This window comes from Lycium ferocissimum, chromosome 11, assembly GCF_029784015.1.
Source record: "Lycium ferocissimum isolate CSIRO_LF1 chromosome 11, AGI_CSIRO_Lferr_CH_V1, whole genome shotgun sequence".
Lineage (NCBI taxonomy): Eukaryota > Viridiplantae > Streptophyta > Magnoliopsida > Solanales > Solanaceae > Lycium > Lycium ferocissimum.
In genome coordinates this window covers 52,666,699-52,684,628 of record NC_081352.1, presented here as the reverse complement: position 1 = coordinate 52,684,628, position 17,930 = coordinate 52,666,699, and the positions used below count along the sequence as shown (strand labels likewise).

General features: G+C 34.7%; 1 protein-coding gene and 1 pseudogene across 1 annotated transcript; both read right to left on the bottom strand.

Moving 5' to 3' along the window:
* Positions 1-463: 463 nt before the first annotated feature.
* On the bottom strand, positions 464-6,608 carry LOC132037010 (uncharacterized). Its single transcript, XM_059427442.1, has 6 exons — positions 6,378-6,608; positions 2,801-2,854; positions 1,621-1,701; positions 1,300-1,369; positions 1,107-1,195; positions 464-774 (listed from the first exon to the last, which is right to left on the bottom strand). Exons 1-6 carry the CDS (start codon positions 6,438-6,440, stop codon positions 640-642), a joined length of 492 nt encoding a protein of 163 aa, XP_059283425.1. The 5' UTR covers positions 6,441-6,608; the 3' UTR covers positions 464-639.
* Positions 6,609-9,116: 2,508 nt separating this feature from the next.
* The window catches only part of LOC132038469 (organic cation/carnitine transporter 7-like), a 10,935-nt pseudogene continuing 2,121 nt past the window's right edge, over positions 9,117-17,930 (bottom strand).

The following is a 17,930-nucleotide window of genomic DNA, read 5'->3' as shown; positions in this document are numbered from 1 at the left end:
AAAGTATTCTTTTTGGGGTATGGTTGTTGTTGAGGGAGGAACAGCTGCCTGAATTTGTTATAAATCTTTCACTGTTCTTCGAGAAAAAAATAAAGCAGTTTTTGCCTTAGGGTTGCAACTTGCAAGAGACCTGTGCCATGAAAACGGGCAAGGTGACAAGAAAATTTGCCTCACGATTGATCTCTATTTACAACATCAGCAAATCAGTACCGATACTTCAAATGTATCTTACTGTCTGACCTATTAACTAAACACTTGCTAACGTTGTAAATCTGACATTTTAGAACTCTGTGATTTCACAAATTCTCCAGGTGAGCTAAGCTAGCCCGAGTTAATTTAAAGAAGACGAAGATAAAATAGTCATTGAAAAATGAAAAAAATCTGCTCGTACAAAGAAAATTAACAAAAAAAAAAGAAAAAAGAAGAAGACAATGAAGCGGACAAAACCACTCGGAGTAAAGAATATTTCAAACAGCTTTGCTCTCATTGATTGTTAATAGTAATAAGCTGTACAAGATTACAACAATCTGACAAACTCGTACGAGCTAAAGTGACAATTTCCGTCAAATGGCCACAACTACAAACATGAGTGTCTAAGATAAAACAAAAAAAAAAGAAAAAAACAATAGCAACTGCATGCTACAACTCTTTCAGTTCCTTCTCAAACTGAAGCAACTTTTCGCGGAGAGGTTGCAAAAAAATTTTCATATCCTGTTTAATCCGATGCTTGTCTTGTTGTTCAAGATCCTCATCTTCATTTAGTTTCACTTCAATCTACAAACAAAAAAAACTCAGCCAATATTAGCTTCCAAAGATGCAGTTTTTCAGACTACCTCTGTTGCTTGAAAGAAAACACATCCATATAACACCCGTCTCGCAGAAAAGATAGCACCAAAATAATGTAGCGTCACCATGTTTTTTCAACTCCTCTAAGTTGCATGAAGGGAATGAGGACAAAAAAAAAACTTATTGCTCTTACAAGGGAACTGCCCCTTTGACCTAGTCTTCTGTTTGTTAAGGGTTGATATCCATTTAATTAAGAATTTCCCGGACAACGAGAGCAGTAAGGAGAAACCAGTCTGTATTAAGTAGAAACAGCAAATTACCTGCAAATCATCTAGCTCACCAAATGAGAACTTTGGTATATCTAAATGGCCCTTGACCACTTCCTTCTCTGTTCCAACAAGCCATTCCCCTTACCACAGAATATGGTTATTAAATTGGGAATCCAATATATGAACGGATACTAGAAAGCTAAACTGAATAGACTAAAGAGATACAGAGGAGAAAAAGAAATACCCTCGACTTTTATAGTTAGCTCATATGTATAGCCAACACATTTTTTATTTCGTACGATCACCAAGAATGCCTGTTGTGACATCAAAAAGTTAATCAGCAAGAAATAGGAGTTGGCATACTCTTATGGATGATAAACAATAATCTAAATACTGAAAAGCTGGATGGGTATTGATACAACCCATATCATTTTGGCCTTTCTCCATATCTCTCTCTCTCTCTCCCTCCCCCTCCATTGCTCAAAAGAAGAGCATGCTAACGTATTTCCCGACATAAATTCAAACTGCAAGCTTTGTTGGCGATTAAAAAGATTATAGTACTCACATCACCAGAACACCGTGTTACTTCAGCTACTTCTGCCCTGCCACCAGAAAACTCCTGTGATCCAACAGCTATAAGCAGCTCCTGCCATTTAAACCAATAATAGAAGCTTTTCAGGAAACTGCAGTGTCATAAAGCATTAAAGCAGCTGATGGCAGGTTAAAATTATACAGTTTCTAGTCCTACTGAACTCAGAAACCTGCTTGTGGTTGCTGGGTATTATGGCAGGAAAGGAATGCAGATTCCTAGAAGGGAAAGTTGATACTATACATAAGATCAAATTTAGATGCTTATGGTTTTTGGCTTTTGCGTGTCATCTACAGGATGTAAAAGATTAAAATAGCTTGGTACATTTCATAGTCACTACAAGGATAAGCAATTGTACACAAGGTATCCTTTTTTTTTTGTTTTGGTATAAAAGGATTCATAACTTTGTAATGCCTATCACCATCTTCGTGCCAGACAAACTATTATTTACCTGTTAAAAAAAGGGGGTAGCACTGGAGAAATAGACCCAAGAAAGGAAATGGGAGACAACTTACAACATAAGGGGTGTGTGTCCGGTATGAAGGAAAATGTTTTTCTGGAAGAAGTTTTTACTAATAACAAATTTTTAAGCTTAAAAAGTTAGAAAATTACATAGCAATATTTCTTTGAATTCTAATGCATACTTCCCGTGTTCGGACAAAAAAAAGGCATACTTCCCATGTCGGTTATGTTATAACAGTAAATTTTTATATCTTAGATTTTATATTAGAAACAAAAATCGCGAAGGAGGGTCCTGGGAAATCAATGAGAACCCAGCTGGAAGTATAATCACTTGTCAAATCGGACCCCAACGACACTTTATAATTTTTTGGGCAAAACTATTACAAGTGGAATAACTTCTGCAAAACTACATTTACTTGAAAATTTCAGAAATAAAACAAAGTGCAAAAATGTCCTATGGGGTCCGACAAAATTGAAAATTTACATGGAGAAGAAAAAGCAGGGGAAGTAATTTGAGTGTTTAGCCAGAGCAACCCAATAAGAACTTCGAAGGCCGTCAATTACCACCAGATCTTATAGCACATCAGATTTTAATGTTAGATTAGTAAGCGTTCCCAAAGCAATTTTATCAAACATTTAGAAGGTTGACACCATTTTAATGTGCAATGGAAGAGACGAGTATTGATATTAACACCTTTATCCTATCATTTGCCCATTTATTTACACTTTTCTCCTCCCATGTTCCAGCCTGCAAAAAGAAATTGAAATGTCATTAGAGTTGTTAGGCAACTGGAAACAACCAGCAGAACAATTCTGAAAGACCAGAAGTCACAGATACTCTTTTTCTTCAGGCAAATTGTTTCCTGATATATTGGAAGATATATGGGTTGAGTAAGAGTTATAACATAATTCCAAAATAGTAGCAGATTTACACTTGGACAGCTCTTTTTATTTTTATTTTCTCGCATATAGTTTCTATGAAAATATTCTATACCTTAGTTGTTTACACTAAGCTAGTTCAACGATCTGATCATTCAAGACAGTCAATCAACCCTAGACCAGCTTGTCTTCAGTGGCGGATCTAGGATTTTCACTCAAGGGGTTCGGAAAAAACAACCAAAGCCAAATATAAAAAACTATGTTGTCCCTGGGGATCGAACCTAGGACGCTAGAGACAATTTTGAACACCCTGGACCGCTTGAGCTAACCTTTTGCATTTGTTCAAGGTGTTCAAAAGTCAATATATGTACATAAACACGAAAAATTTACCCTATATATACATTGTAATTTTTTGCCGAGGGTGTTCGGGTGAACACCCTCCCTGCCATGTAAATCCGCCCCTGCTTGTCTTAGTGTAACAATTTATACAATCAATGAGTGGGTTTGATTGAATTGTTATTACTTGAGATTTGAGAGATCCTTGTGATTTTCCATGACCCAGACAGTTTCTTGGGTTGGTTAAGTTAAATCTTTTTTTATTGACGCGTTCAAGTTAAATCAATTATCGGAATTTGTGACTAGCTACATCATAAAAATAAATTAAATGCAAAATGTACGATTTGAGACATCTATATAAGCAATTCTCACAAGTTGAGATTGCTTGGAACTAACATAGAGTTCTTCCCTATGAATATTCCAAAACAAGTACAAAATAAAACAGTGTGGCTTGTTAAAGTATACAAATTCATATTCTTATAACGTCCAAAGTAAAAATCCAACTTTTTGTCCATGCCAGAACAGTGTATACTTTATGACACCATGAAATTTCATAGATTATCCGAGCCTGTAGGCAATATAATGTATACTTTCTTTGAAAGGAAAGTTTGGCTAAAGAAACTATTAAAAGGAAAAAAAATCTACTACACTACCAGAGTTCCAAATTGTGTTTCTACTATCTTTATAGACTTATCCGGTTATGTCTCAAATGGTTTCAAGTTTGAAGGAAGAAAACGAGGGTTAAGTTTGGGTGTAGGTGTTGGGACTTCTCAATGACGCTGTTGCTATTGTTTTGAAATAAGGTTCCATAAAACTCTTGTACTGCAACATTCATAAAAAGAATTTTCTAGAGATTGGCCACTAATAGAGGTATCCTACACTCTCTATTTCTCTTCGTACAAGTCTCCATCATACTCTTCCAAAGAAGGTCTAGGACAGTTTACAGATTATTAACTACAGCCACTAATAGAGGTATCCTTGCTTGCTTGCTTTAGAAGTATGGTTTGAAAAGCTTGCATGACTGCTCTTAGAAAGTGTTTTAATTGCCTAGTATGTGTATATTGCTTATGCTTTGACATGATTTCTATTAGTTATACGCTGCTTTGCTTTTAGTTTTTTTATGATCGAGAAATCCGTCTGGAGCCAACCTTTTTGGCCAACCGCAGCCTTCCAAACTCGGGGGCGATGGACCAGCCCCTCTACACGTCTCCACTTAAATACGTCGCCTTTGCTTTTGATAGCATGCGTATGATATTTTGAGAATATTGTGACATAATTTTCATACGTTTGATTACACCAAGCGTAATCATGTTACATTGCATTTCAGAATGCATGCTACTTGATCAATCCACTCTATAGCCATTGTGAATCGTCCGCTCGGTCTATGGAAGCTGGAGATCTCTTTTTATTTGTGTTGAGTTTTCGGGCTACGTCCCTTATCAAAAAAATTTAGATGCTCCATGGCTATATGTGGGATTTTAGGGGTTGTTTCTACTACATTGTTCGTATCTTTCCGCTGCTATATTATTGATTATTGCTACTTTATTGCAAAAACATTACTGCGCATGAAACATTATTGGCCCTTAGCAAGTACCTTCCTCGGCCAAGAGAACCGGACAACTTATCTTTCCGGTTCTCTTGGCCGAGGAAGGTACTTGCTAAGGGCCAATAACGACCCTTCAAATTTGGGTCATACACACTAGAATGGAACCAATTGTCTTTAAACAACTAGCACTTTTCCATTTCCACGTGGAGGGGTGCTTCCTTCAATTTTCTTATCTTCTGTTACTCTATCTATACCCCTCGCATCATATAGCACAGATTACTGTCAAATTCCACAAAGCATAACACCTCCTAAGTAAAGATATAGGCTTCTTAATTCCTATGGTTATAACAGAGATAACTATCATCATAACTAAAACCAAGCTTGAGCCTTTCAAGCTAAAAGTTGTCCAGCTATCTACATCAAAATATTTAGCTGCTACTGCAATCTATCTCCAAATACCTATGTGCCTCTAGCAATTAGTCAATTACTACCATAAATCTTTAGGCATGAAAGGAAATGGCAAAATATTATCTAGAATGAACTGATTGTCTCTGAACAACTAACTTTTTTCCATTCGCACGTGGAGGGTGCTTCCTATTTTTTTCTTGTCTTCTCTTGCTCTATACCCTCGCATCACATAGCACACATCACTGTCAAGTTTCACACAGCAATACTCAGCCACCTAACAATGTCTGATGCATAAGGTATTAGAACATCTTTTGAAATCTTATTTTTTGTTCAAGCAATTGTTACAGAATACCAGAAAGCATAGAACACTGCCATAAATACAGCAATCAATAACTCACTCTCTCTATAGTTAAAAGAACACCAACTTTCCTACACTTATCCGGAGAAAAGAGACACCAATCTTTCAAACATTAGAGATATTTTTCCGTAGTTAATAAAGGCATAATACATAGATAAACACCTTAACTTGGTGTCAACCGGCAACCAAACACTCCAACTTTGAGAATGTACATCCACACACCTCAACTCGTCCTGCTGTGTATCGTGAAAACCTGAAACCGACGTCGCACATAAAATTTTGGATGTGCCTAGATGATCACTTTGTAACAAAGTTGGAGTGCTCAACAGACACAGTGGAAACAAGTTGAGGCGTCCAGATGATCATTCTGTAAGTTTGGAGCGTTCAACCAACAGTAGAGTCCAAATTTAAGTGTCTATCTTTGTATTATGCCGGTAATAAAAGCCATTGTTATATAATTATTACTACTTCCGTCTCAATTTATGTGATGTATTTTGACTCAATACGAAATTTAAGAAATAAAGAAAAACTTTTAAATCTTGTGATATAAAATAAGTCAAAAAGATATTTATGCAGTTATAGATTATCTCATTAAGCAGAAAATTATTATCAAATAAAAAATGTGTCATTTTTATTGGAACTGACTAAAAAGAAAAATGTGGCATATAAATTGGGACGGATAGACTATTTACATATGCAAGCATACAGATTGGGAAAGAGAAGAGTAGGGAAAGTGGGGAATACCCGATTCCATACGGATCCAAGATGGGTAGGTGGCACACTTAAAGGAGCAGCATTTTGGGTCATTTCTCGTCTGTGTTTTGTACTGTTACAATGATTTCTTGAAAAACCCTTGTGGATAAATATAAATAAATCAAAATTCACAATGGAGGATCCATAACAAAAACAACAAAAGCAAAAGTAATGAATATAGGAATGTGAGAAAAAAAATGGCAGTAGAAGCTAGGGGTCAAGGCAAAGTTTAGTACTAGTAGTATTATTATTATATGTCTATCGAAGAAAGAGACAAAAAGTAATATTATAAAGCAGGAGTTGGTAATTCAACTTAACACCGGTGCTTAGCCACGACCAATTAGCATCCTCTATGGCCTAAGGAATAGAAAAGATTAAATACAAGAAAGAGATATAGTAACCACTTATTAGTCGAGAACATTATCTCAATTTATGTAAAGGTATTTTGATGGGCACGAGTTAATGGAATGCATACTTTTGAAATATGTGTTACAAATAAGTCATACATATTTGTGTCACTATCATCACATAAGAGCCCGTTTGGATGAGTTTATTTTTATCATTTTAGTTTAAAAATAAGTTTTTAAAAATACTTTTTCTATTTTACATAAACACTTTAAAAGTACTTGAAAGTTATTTTGGCTTAAAAGCAGGCTCTTAGAAGAGAAGTTTAAACTTAAATTGTTACTCTACTAAATATAGAAAATTGTCGCTCTGTTGCAGACAAACTAAAAAAAAAAAAAAAAAAAAAAAAAGAGACTGAACGAGTAACATTTATACATCAAAGTTTCTTTGAATTATCATCATTTTGCAGGTTTCATACTTAAACTTTGAAGTCTGTTATTATCCTCGAACTATAGTGCTCCTTAATTAAATTACTCCTAAAGAAAAATGACATGTAAACACTCCCAAAATCCCTTATTTACGTTTTAGTAGTTTATTTGATGGCTGAAATAACTAAAACACTCCTAAACTTGACACGAATTGCAACTTCAGACCCCAAACTATTGTTGCACTTTAAGACACCCCTAAACTTGACTAACTGGGTTTTAATACACCCCCGAGTTGCCACATGGCACAACAAGTGTAGTCCCACACCAACAGGCGCGTGAGAGGTGCCACATCAGTTTTTTTTTTTTTTTTTAAGTAAAAGAAAAATTAATTTTGGAAAATTCATTAAAAAGTATATTTTTTTAAAATAAAAAAAAACTATTTTTTTTTAAATGTGGAAAACCCATTTTTTAAAAATAAATTTGGATTAGATTTTTTATTAAAAAATCTAGAACTTTTTAAATCTTGAAAATTGAATTTATTTTTAAAAAAATGAGAGAAACCCCTTATTTTAAAAAAAAAATCTGGAAAATTGATTTATTTTTTTTAATTAAAAAACCTGGACTTTTTAAAAATCTGAAAAACTAAATAAACCCATTTTTCTAAAAAAGAATCTGGAAAATTGAATCTTTGATTAAAAACCTGGACTTTTTTAAAATCTGGGATACTAATTTTTTTAAGAATAAAGTGGAAAACTAATAATTTTTTTCTAGATTTAAAACTAAATCTAATTTTCCGGGATTTAAAAAAAAAAAGAAGGGTTTTCCACATTTAAAAAAAAAATCAGTTTTTCCAGTTCATTTTTAAAGAAGTGTCTTAAAAGAATCATGAAAATCTGAATTTTTTAGGATACTTTTAAAAAAATATCAAGTTTTCAATATTTTAAAAAAATAATCCATTTTTCACAGATATTTTAATTAAACTTTAGCTTTTTAGTTTTTTTTAAAAATCAAATTTTCCATATTTAAAATAAATATTTCATTGTTCCAGATTTTTTATATAAAAAAAAAAAAATCAGTTTTACCATTTGTTTTCAAAACAATTTATCTATGTGGAGAAGACATAGGATGAAAATGTCATATGGCATTAATATTTTACACGTGGAGGGTCACATAAGCCTTTTATTACAGCTGGACCTGCGAGTGATTACACTCACTCCGGGTCATGAGCTCAGGGGTGAATTGAAACCCATGTTGCCAAGCTTAGGGGTGTCTTGAAGTGAAACAATAGTTTGGGGACTAAAGTTGTAATTCATGCCAAGTTTAAGAAAAATTTAGTCACTTCAGCCTTATTTGATTTTTAAATTAACTTTAATAGAATTTTATTTTTGGGAGGAGATGCAGGTGTGAGGTGTGAGGTGTGAGGTGGAGGTTGGATAGTGATGTGGGGTTTGCTGAGGTGAGTGCACGTTGAGGGAGATGGGGGAGCAAAGAATCTCACCCAGGGGTTGTGATGTGGAAAGAAGGAGAAAAGAGAAAAAAAAGAAAGTTAAAATGAATTTTAAAATAGTAAGAATAAAATTTCGGAAAAGGGTCAAAATCACCCTTTTAACTGTGCTAATTAATCTAATTGGACAAGAACTAGAGTTTAAGATTCAGCCGTTTTAAAAAATAACGGTCGAAGTGGTGCAATTTTTAGATGACAAGAACATTTTTAACCAAAATATAAACGAGCACAAAAGTGCTTTATTTTCGATAGTTGAATGGTAATTTTGGCGATAAACTCATTTTTGTTGTTTCCATAGTTATTTGGCCCATTTTGGGCACAAGGTAGCTAAAAGGATTTTACTTTGCTGCAGAGGAGAGGAAGTTACATAAATCCAATCTTACACAAGTAATTGAAAATGATATCAACTTGATTTCATTTCTTTTCCTTCCCAACGTGGAAAGAAAACTTCAATACAAGTAAAAATGATGAAGTCCAAACTTTAGCCAACAAGAGTATCCATTAGTTCCCTACCTTTGGTCTCTAGTGAGAAGAGCATAACACTGGCTGCTGATAAAACTAGAACTGCTTCAAATGATATGATTGCAGCCATTTGATGGCACCCTCTTACCAATTGCACGGCAACCATAGGAGAAAGCATGGCCCCTATTCTTCCCACAGAAGTTGCAACTCCCATACCAGTAGACCTTATAGAAGTTGGATATATCTGCATGGAAGTTCCCACAATCTTGATATCTTGAAGTAAACTTCTTATATATGCATTAAGTTTGATTGGATGGAAACAGGAAAGAGTTTTCATGTCTACAAATTGCATGATGATAACGAATTGATGGTTACCTCTCGACAATAGACACCCAAAATGACGAAGCTTCCCATGATGAAAGTACGAGCACCAAATAGCAAGGCAGTAGTCAAAGCAGGCAGTTGAGGTGCAAGAAGTGGTAAAAGGAATAGGAAGTATGAAGCATACATAAGTGCCATAGTGAATTTCCGACCAACTTTCTCCACCATTATAGCTGATAAAAGAATCCCAGGGATCTCTGAGAAACCAAATAAGGTAACTTAGATTTTACCACTTGTTATTGGATCAATGTTAAAGTGGGAAAATCATTTAATGATTAGTTGAGACGAATATAACAAAAGTAAAGGAAAATTGTTTTACCTGCAAGACTATTGATGAGCACATTTGTATAAAGGTTCGGATCATCGTTCGTGTAAGCAATTGATGAGTGTTGACATCGTCGACTGCTAAACAGTGAGGTCAGCAATATAATGTCATAATATGAGAAGGAATTTCCAGTAGAAACCACCCATAAGAGGAGGGTATTTCTACGTAATGCTGGGGACAAGAGCACTAGTAAGGATGAGAAGCCTGATTTAACACTTGAGATTTTGTTTTTTCCAGGAGAAAGCAATTCCTCAGTGAGTTGAAAAGAGACAAGCTTTCCAGGGGGAAGTTGTGTCTTATTGACCACAGCTATTTTCTTCAAAATATCACAAGCGTCTCTTGTTCTACCTACGGCACACAAATATCTAGGAGATTCTCATCGTAAATACAAATAAATGTGTCGCAAATGATGGTATAGATGATATAGCCAATAACCACCTCCAACCCATTCTTGGCATAATCATCTGCAACATAAACAATGAGAATGCAATAAGTTTTTCGATGTTCCGTGAAGCATATTTTGATAGTCGTACGCGACCTCAATGAAATTCTTAAATTAATTGTATTTTTCTTTTTTCACAATTTACCAACCTCAGAGGGCACAATTAACATCATATCATACTATACTAAAAGTAGGAAGCCCCAAAGTGAAAAATTGAAAGACCAACTTGTCCAAAAAGAATGATAGCCTTTTATGCCCTTTAAGCAATTTAATGTGATTAGGTTAATTAATTCAATTAAATAAAAGACAAAAATAATTTATGATGCACAAATGATAATCGATGGGAATTGACTAATCTCAAGGAAGGGTGCCAATTCAGGGATAATCCGAGAAGAAAGCTAAATTGAGAGAATTGTATAGAGAGAAAGAATAGACTTGTATTATCTTGAATGAATGAATCTAAGTACAATTACATATTGGCTTTATAGAATGAATAGAATCGAATACAACAACAACAACAATAACAGACCCGGTATAATCCCACAAGTGGGATCTGGGGATGGTAAGATGTACGCTGACCATACCTCTACCTTTATGGGATAGAGAGGCTGTTTCCGATAGACCCTCGGCTAACTATGTTAGTTCAACAACTCTAGTTGCCCAACTAACTCCAGCCACATCATCTTGGGTTTAACTAACTCCTGCACTTGCATCAATACCCCTTTGTAAAGAACATCCTGACCTTAAGGATGGAAACCTATGTTGCAACTCAGAAAAGTACTCCCATGTTGTCTGATCAGCAGCTATGCCAGTCCACTTGACTAACACCTGACATACATTTTTCTTGCTTCTTTCTACCAATCTTCTTTCAGAAACAGCTTCAGGTAGATGATGAGAGGGACTTAGCATCAACAGGATATGGCCAAAGTATCTACTCACTGCCAAAACTTTTTTAGTCTGCCCAAAATATTTCAAACTCGTCTTTCCAAGTGGAGGTGCACGAGCTTGTCATGAGAGCACTTCTTTCCAAGTAGCTCCTGAATAAACATCACAAGTTCTACTATTAAATGCATTTTTCACCCCCGGAAACCAATTCGATCATATTTGAGGTGAAAGAATTGCTGCTGGCCTTTATTAACAACAAACTTATCCAATACCCAGTGCTTTGCACCAGCTCTGTTATGTTTCTCCTTTTCATTATCTAAAATCATATTCCAACATGAAAGCATTACCAGAACTCACATTAAAATAACCAGTCTGAATAAAGTACCAAGAAGCCAAATGTAGATAATCAAATATCATGTTATTCATTAACATCCCATTTCTGTTGGAATTTGATCGAACATGTGAGGAGCGACTACATCTCTTCCAAATTTAGAAGATACATCACCTTCATTTTCCGTAAAAAGTTTGGCACGAAACAATAAACATGTCTTCAAGAAATTCAGGTTCCTTGTTGAAGAATCATTTGCATTATGCGCAAAACCATTATGAGATTCTCTGTTCCGACTTTCAAGATGACCATCTATTGTATAGACTCCGTTGATTGAGGATTCAGCTATCATATGCTCCTTATCTTTCCCTTTTGAGTCATAACTGTAATGGCTTTCTTGACTTCCAATAATTTCTTATTAGTCTGCGTTTTCCTTTCTTCATACTGGTCATACCCTCCATCAATTTCTGCAACTATTCTTGAATTTGTGACAGGTTGTCTTCCATTTCTTCTACTGGTTTATCTTGGTTTTTGCTTCGAGTCCTAATCGCAATGCCGAGGATCGATTGTTGTGATACCAATTAATGCACAAATGATAATCGATGGGTAATTGACTAATCCAGGAGACTAACTCGAGGAAGGGGAAAAAATAATTCAGGGACAATCCGAGAAGAAAGCTAAATTGAGAGACTAGTATAGAGAGAGAAAGAATAGATTTGTATTATCTTGAATGAATGAATCCAAGTACAATTACAGTTTGACTTTATAGAATGAATAGAATAGAATCTAATGAAGAATCAACAACAATGAACTAACTAACAAAATTCTACAACTCTAACTGCCCAACTAACTTCAGCCACTTCATCTTGGGTTTTACTAACTCATGCACTTGCACCAATGTATTAGAAATAACTCTATTCAGTGACTATCTCTAAATACAGTATACCAACTTTTCTCCTTCCATAACAGTTGTCGCTTTATTAGATATCTTAATACCTAATTTATGTACTCTTTAATTTCAAACTTTTCCCCTCCCTCAACTTTTATATTCATGTAATCTTTTTTTGGCTGGATCAATCGATCATCAATTGTTCCCAATGTTCACCTTGTTGGAAAATATACTATCCAAGAATACAAAAGTATATGAAGAAGAACACAACGATGAAGATTTGACAATATGAAGAACAAACACAGAATTGAACGCTTGAAACACGTGCGAAACGCTTTCCTAAAAATGATTTTGCTCCATCTCCTCTACGAGATTGCTATGGGATTGTCCGCAAATAGTTTTAGTGGATATGACAAGCCTTTTGAAAATCTGCACTGAGCAAACAGTGAAAAATCCGTCTTAAGAAAGCAAAAACTTTTCTGGTTTTCAAGTGTAGAATTTTTGTAGAAGAAAAAAGTTTTCTCTGAGAAGAAAGAAAAAGTTAAGTTGGATTAGAAGTTCAATCTCAATACAAAAGTAATTGTTGTTATATGCAGGCAAAGATGCTGACTAATAATGAAGGGATACAACCATTAACTTAAAATATACATTTTCTTTTAAAACACTTTAATTTTTATTTATAATTAAATAAAATTCCAACAATCCCCCACTTAAATAAATATAAATCAAGATTTAAAAATCAAATAATATTTATGCATAGAGTATATATCTTTCGATTTGAACATTATCTTAGTATAACATCACAAGATGAAATCGAAATCCCGTGTAGCATAATAGCTTTGAACATGTTATTCCTTGTGATAACACTAGTGACACTATACACATAAATATTTATTCTTGCTTTCCACTCATGCTTAGCACTTTTCTGGCCATGTGCTATCCAAAATTCATGAACATTTATAGGAGTAACTCCATCTCTCAATTGAAGAGACACCACTTCTATGTTCATATAGGTGAAGTTTTTTCGATGTTGTCTTTGCCACATTTGAGACACTTGTTCCTTGAATTGAACCTCATTAAGGTATAAGAACTCAGCCCTCTAATCTGTGATAACCAGCACTAGTATATCTCTTACTTAAGTACTGAAACATCCACGTAAATGACTTTTTGTTACCTTTTGAACCTATAACTACTCATTTCATAGTGCTGTATAGGGTTGCCATTATTGGTGGACCTAATTAAGGAGTTTTAATTTAGGGAAAAGTGTCAAATATACCTCTCTACTTTAGTTTATTGGCTAATAGTGCCCTCCGTTAGCCAAAGTTGTCAAATATACCCCTCTGTTAGCCAAAGTACACAGATATACCCCTGAATGAATGGAAAATCCCCAATCAGCCAAAATTACCCATTTAACTAAAATTACCCATGCCCATCACTTAGACCCAACCCGACCCACAAAATTATTCCCCCCTCCCCCTCCACCCTAATATACTCCTCTACGCGACCTAAACTACTAAGTACCTCAGCAATTTCCAACTCTTTACAATACCCATCTGAGATATCAGTTGTACTAACTTTCAATTTATAATTTTCATCCATTGCAGATAGAAAATTAGTTTGACTACTAGTTTGAGCAGTGAAACCCAAGTGGGGTATTTTCTTGGAAGAGAAACATAGAGTTCCTAGCACTTGGTTTTTGGGGAAAACATCATGTTTCCTAGAATGGATATGTGGGAGTTTGGTTGGAAAGTTTGTAGTAGTAGTAGTACAAGAAGACATAATTGGGATTTTTTATAAGCATAAAAAACTGGACAAAACCTGTTACAAAAATCTGCACAAAGCTGAACTAAACATGTCTCAAAACTGTCTCAAACTAAAACTCAAAATTTGGTTTCAAGACATGAACCATAAATGAGCTAAACAATTGGTTTCAACACATGAACCAAAACCAGATTATGATCAGTACTCGGGACTGAGGTGCTGAGTAGTTTAGGTCGTGTAGAGGGGTATGTTAGGGTGGGGGGAATTAATTTTGTGGGTTGGGTCGGGTCGGGTCTAAGTGATGGGGCATGGGTAACTTTGGCTAATTTGGGATTTTCCATCCATTCAGGGGTATATCTGTGTATTTTGGCTAACAGAGGGGTATATTTGACTACTTTGGCTAACGGAGGGCAAATTAGCCAATAAACTAAAGTAGAAGGGTATATTTGACCCTTTTCCCTTTAATTTAATCAAGCCAAAGTTGGTTTTCACCAACTTCCTATAAGAGTTTTAGTAATTAGATCACCGAAATTACTTTTTTTACTCCACAAATATGAAAGAAATAATTCCTTCTTGAATTAACTTTCTCACATAATCATATTGAGAATTATGCGTATGATTTCACATAATATATTTATATGCTCGAGTTAAAGTGGCTTGACTATCACAAAGTTGAGCTCACACTTTGCAAAATCCGTACTCAACTCCTCTCCTTGCTCTACTACTGCAAGTATATTTCTTGATTTCAAGAAATCTCACCTCCTCCCAAGGTAACATCCATCATGTGATAAATTTATTTTCTCACATACTCGATATCCAACTTGCACCGGTATATCCCTATAAATAGTATGAAACTTAGTTTCTCAAATCTTTAGTTTTCTACAGAAAACCAAGAACTCGGCTACTGGCCCTTCCAAAGTCCAATAGCGCTTGCTTACACAAGTTAAGCTATAATTCTTCCATCATTATTGGTTAACTCGATCTAGGATCAAATAGGGTATTGACCTCTTTTATGTTTAGGTGACTAAGTTTATTTACCACTTTTTCAATGTAATGAGATGAACTCAATACATAAGCCCCGCTATTTCATTTAATCTTGATACCCAACATAGTATAAATTTGTCCAAGATCTTTTATTTCGAATGTGGAAGAAAGGAAACCTAGTTGTTTTCATTCTGCCATATAAACCTCTTTGTTTTTATTATGCCATAGAAATCTCTTAATTTCTATAATTTTCTTCATATCATTACTTGCAATAACATATGAACACAATAACTAGCACAAACAATTTTAAGTATTCATGAAAGGATACAATTTTAAATGACACCCCTTCATGAAAGAACACAACTTTCCCACTTTGAAGGCATAAAATAGTTGTTTAATGTTGACTTCTAGTCACAAGTCAAATATCCCCACATTTTGACTATTTCATGCACATATGAAACTAAAAGCTGTCAAGAGACATTACATTCATGAAAGGTCACTAACCCTTAAATAATATCTAAATATAAATATCATAAATTCTCATGATCTCATAACGATAAATCAACTTTCAAATACTGATATGATTATTCCCGATAAAATTATTTTATATCATCTTTCAAATTGAAAGTAATTAACTCCATGTGAACTTTATACAATAATAACAAATCACACATGTTAAAATGTTATTCCTAATTATCATGCATAACAAAATCATCACAAAGTAAATTATTTACTCTAATATTTATAAATTAAATTTCACAAAATCATGAGAGTAGAATTCATAAATAAATAATAAGACGAGTTAAAGAAAATAGAATATACGTTTTCATAAATAAATGGTACGTTCCTCATTAGTAGAAGACGTCATCATACACCATAAATTTCCCAAGTTCACAACTTTCCGAATCACTACAATATACGTTTTCTTTTTCTTTTTCCCTGGTACGTTTATTTATTCTCTCATATTCTATTTTATTCTCATCAATACCTTTTTTCAACACTTGGAATGGGGCATTGTGATTGCAGCCATCTATGCGCTATCAAAAGTGAATGTCTCGAATTCACATTTTATGTGATAAGATGAAGAGATCTTCACATATCTTCTTCCCACGGCATAATATCAGAAAGTAACAAAATTATTCCTCCGACTGAGATCCAACTTCGACCGGCTTTGCTAGTAAATTTTCTCAATCGCAGTAAAGTATATTCTTTGTAATTAAATGCCTTTTTTAGATTTTGTTGACGATGAAGGTTTGACAATACGAAGAACAAACACATAATTGAAGGCTTGAAAGCGTGCTAAACACTTTCTATAAAATGATATTTGCTCCCTCTCCTTTTCGAGATTGCTTTGGGATTGTATACAAATAATTTTAATGGATATGACAAGCCTTTTGGAAATCTATCTTTTGAACAAACAGTGAAAAAATCCATATTAGGAAAGCAAGAACTTTTTTGATTTTCAAGTGCATGATTTTTGTACAAGAAAAAAGTTTTTTCTGAGAAAAAAGAAAAAGTTACTTTAAGTTCAATCCCAATACAAAAGTAAATCTTGTTAGATGTAGGCAAAGATGTGACCAATAATGAAGGGATACAACCATTCATTTAAAAGATACATTTTCTTTTAAAACACTTTAATCTTGGAATTTTATATGTAAATAAAATTCCAACACACCTATGTACCAACTGAGATAGATTTCTCCAGTCATCCAAGAATTATGCAAAAAACACCATTTGCACCATTAAAGTCTGTTCTTATGTGGAGCTAATATGAGGACGATCAGGGGCTGATTTAGAGGATGGGAAGGGTGTTCATCCGAACACTCTCGGCAGAAAATTACATTATATACATAGAATATATTTTTTGTGTTTATGTACGTATATCTAGAACAAATGCAAAATGTTAGCCTAAGTAGTTCAGGCCAAATAATCAAAAAGAAATCACAAGAAAATGATGTACCAGTGCCGCTAAAGCCTCAAGTATTGTTCCAATTGTCCAAAAACTTGTACATATAATCGTCCACATACCCCTGTTTTGTGAAGGCACAAATTCAAAAAACCAAGATCCATAAATAGGTCTGTATACGGGTAAAACCGAGGACACGAGTACGCTCGGTTTTTCGTTGTCATGGTTATGCTCGGGTGAAGCACGACCACCTCACCGGGATCGAAGAGCTCGAGCACGGAGTCGACGAGGCGATAACGGAAGGATGATCGACCGCCGTTAACGGAGTAAGACCGAAATATCCGCCATCTTTGAGGATATTTCGGCGTCAATCCCGCAACGTAATTGTACCGTATTTACTTGCTTTATTTAGAGTTGTACTAGGTTTCAAACTCCTCTACTATATAAAGAAGTGTAGGCCTCCTTTCATGAAAGGGGGTTGGCAAAAAAAAAGATGAGAGAAAGAATTCGTATCAACAATTACAAGAATACATAACATCAGTTTCCATCTGTTCTTGAGTTTTATTTTATTTGTGTCTCTTGGTAGCTCATAACGAAAGGACACATGACCTCGGTTTCTAGCCCGAGGTCATACGTATCCGTACCGGTTAGATTTGATTTTTTGTCCATTCCATCATATATCAAACTATTAAAATCCTTAATTGAATTTAGCCGCATATCTTTGGCATCTCATATAAATCTAACTGTTCTACATTTTAAGGTTAAACAGTTTGGCGCCCACCGTGGGGCCTTAGATGGTAGTGGCGGTTCAATATAACACTGTGGTCGAACTCGATATTTTACACTTTTTCCGGGGGGTTTGTTGCGGGGATACGGAAATGTCGGGTTCACTTTCCCTTCCGTG

Bases quoted from the DNA above. Each gene is read 5' to 3' on its own strand.
- LOC132037010 (XM_059427442.1), bottom strand. From the start codon at position 6,440: ATGACCCAAAATGCTGCTCCTTTAAGTGTGCCACCTACCCATCTTGGA. The intron at 1,370-1,620 runs GTGAGTACTATA...ATGTCACAACAG, and splicing joins TAACACGGTGTTCTGGTGAT to GCATTCTTGGTGATCGTACG. The intron at 1,196-1,299 runs GTATTTCTTTTT...TTCTGTGGTAAG, and splicing joins GCTAACTATAAAAGTCGAGG to GGGAATGGCTTGTTGGAACA.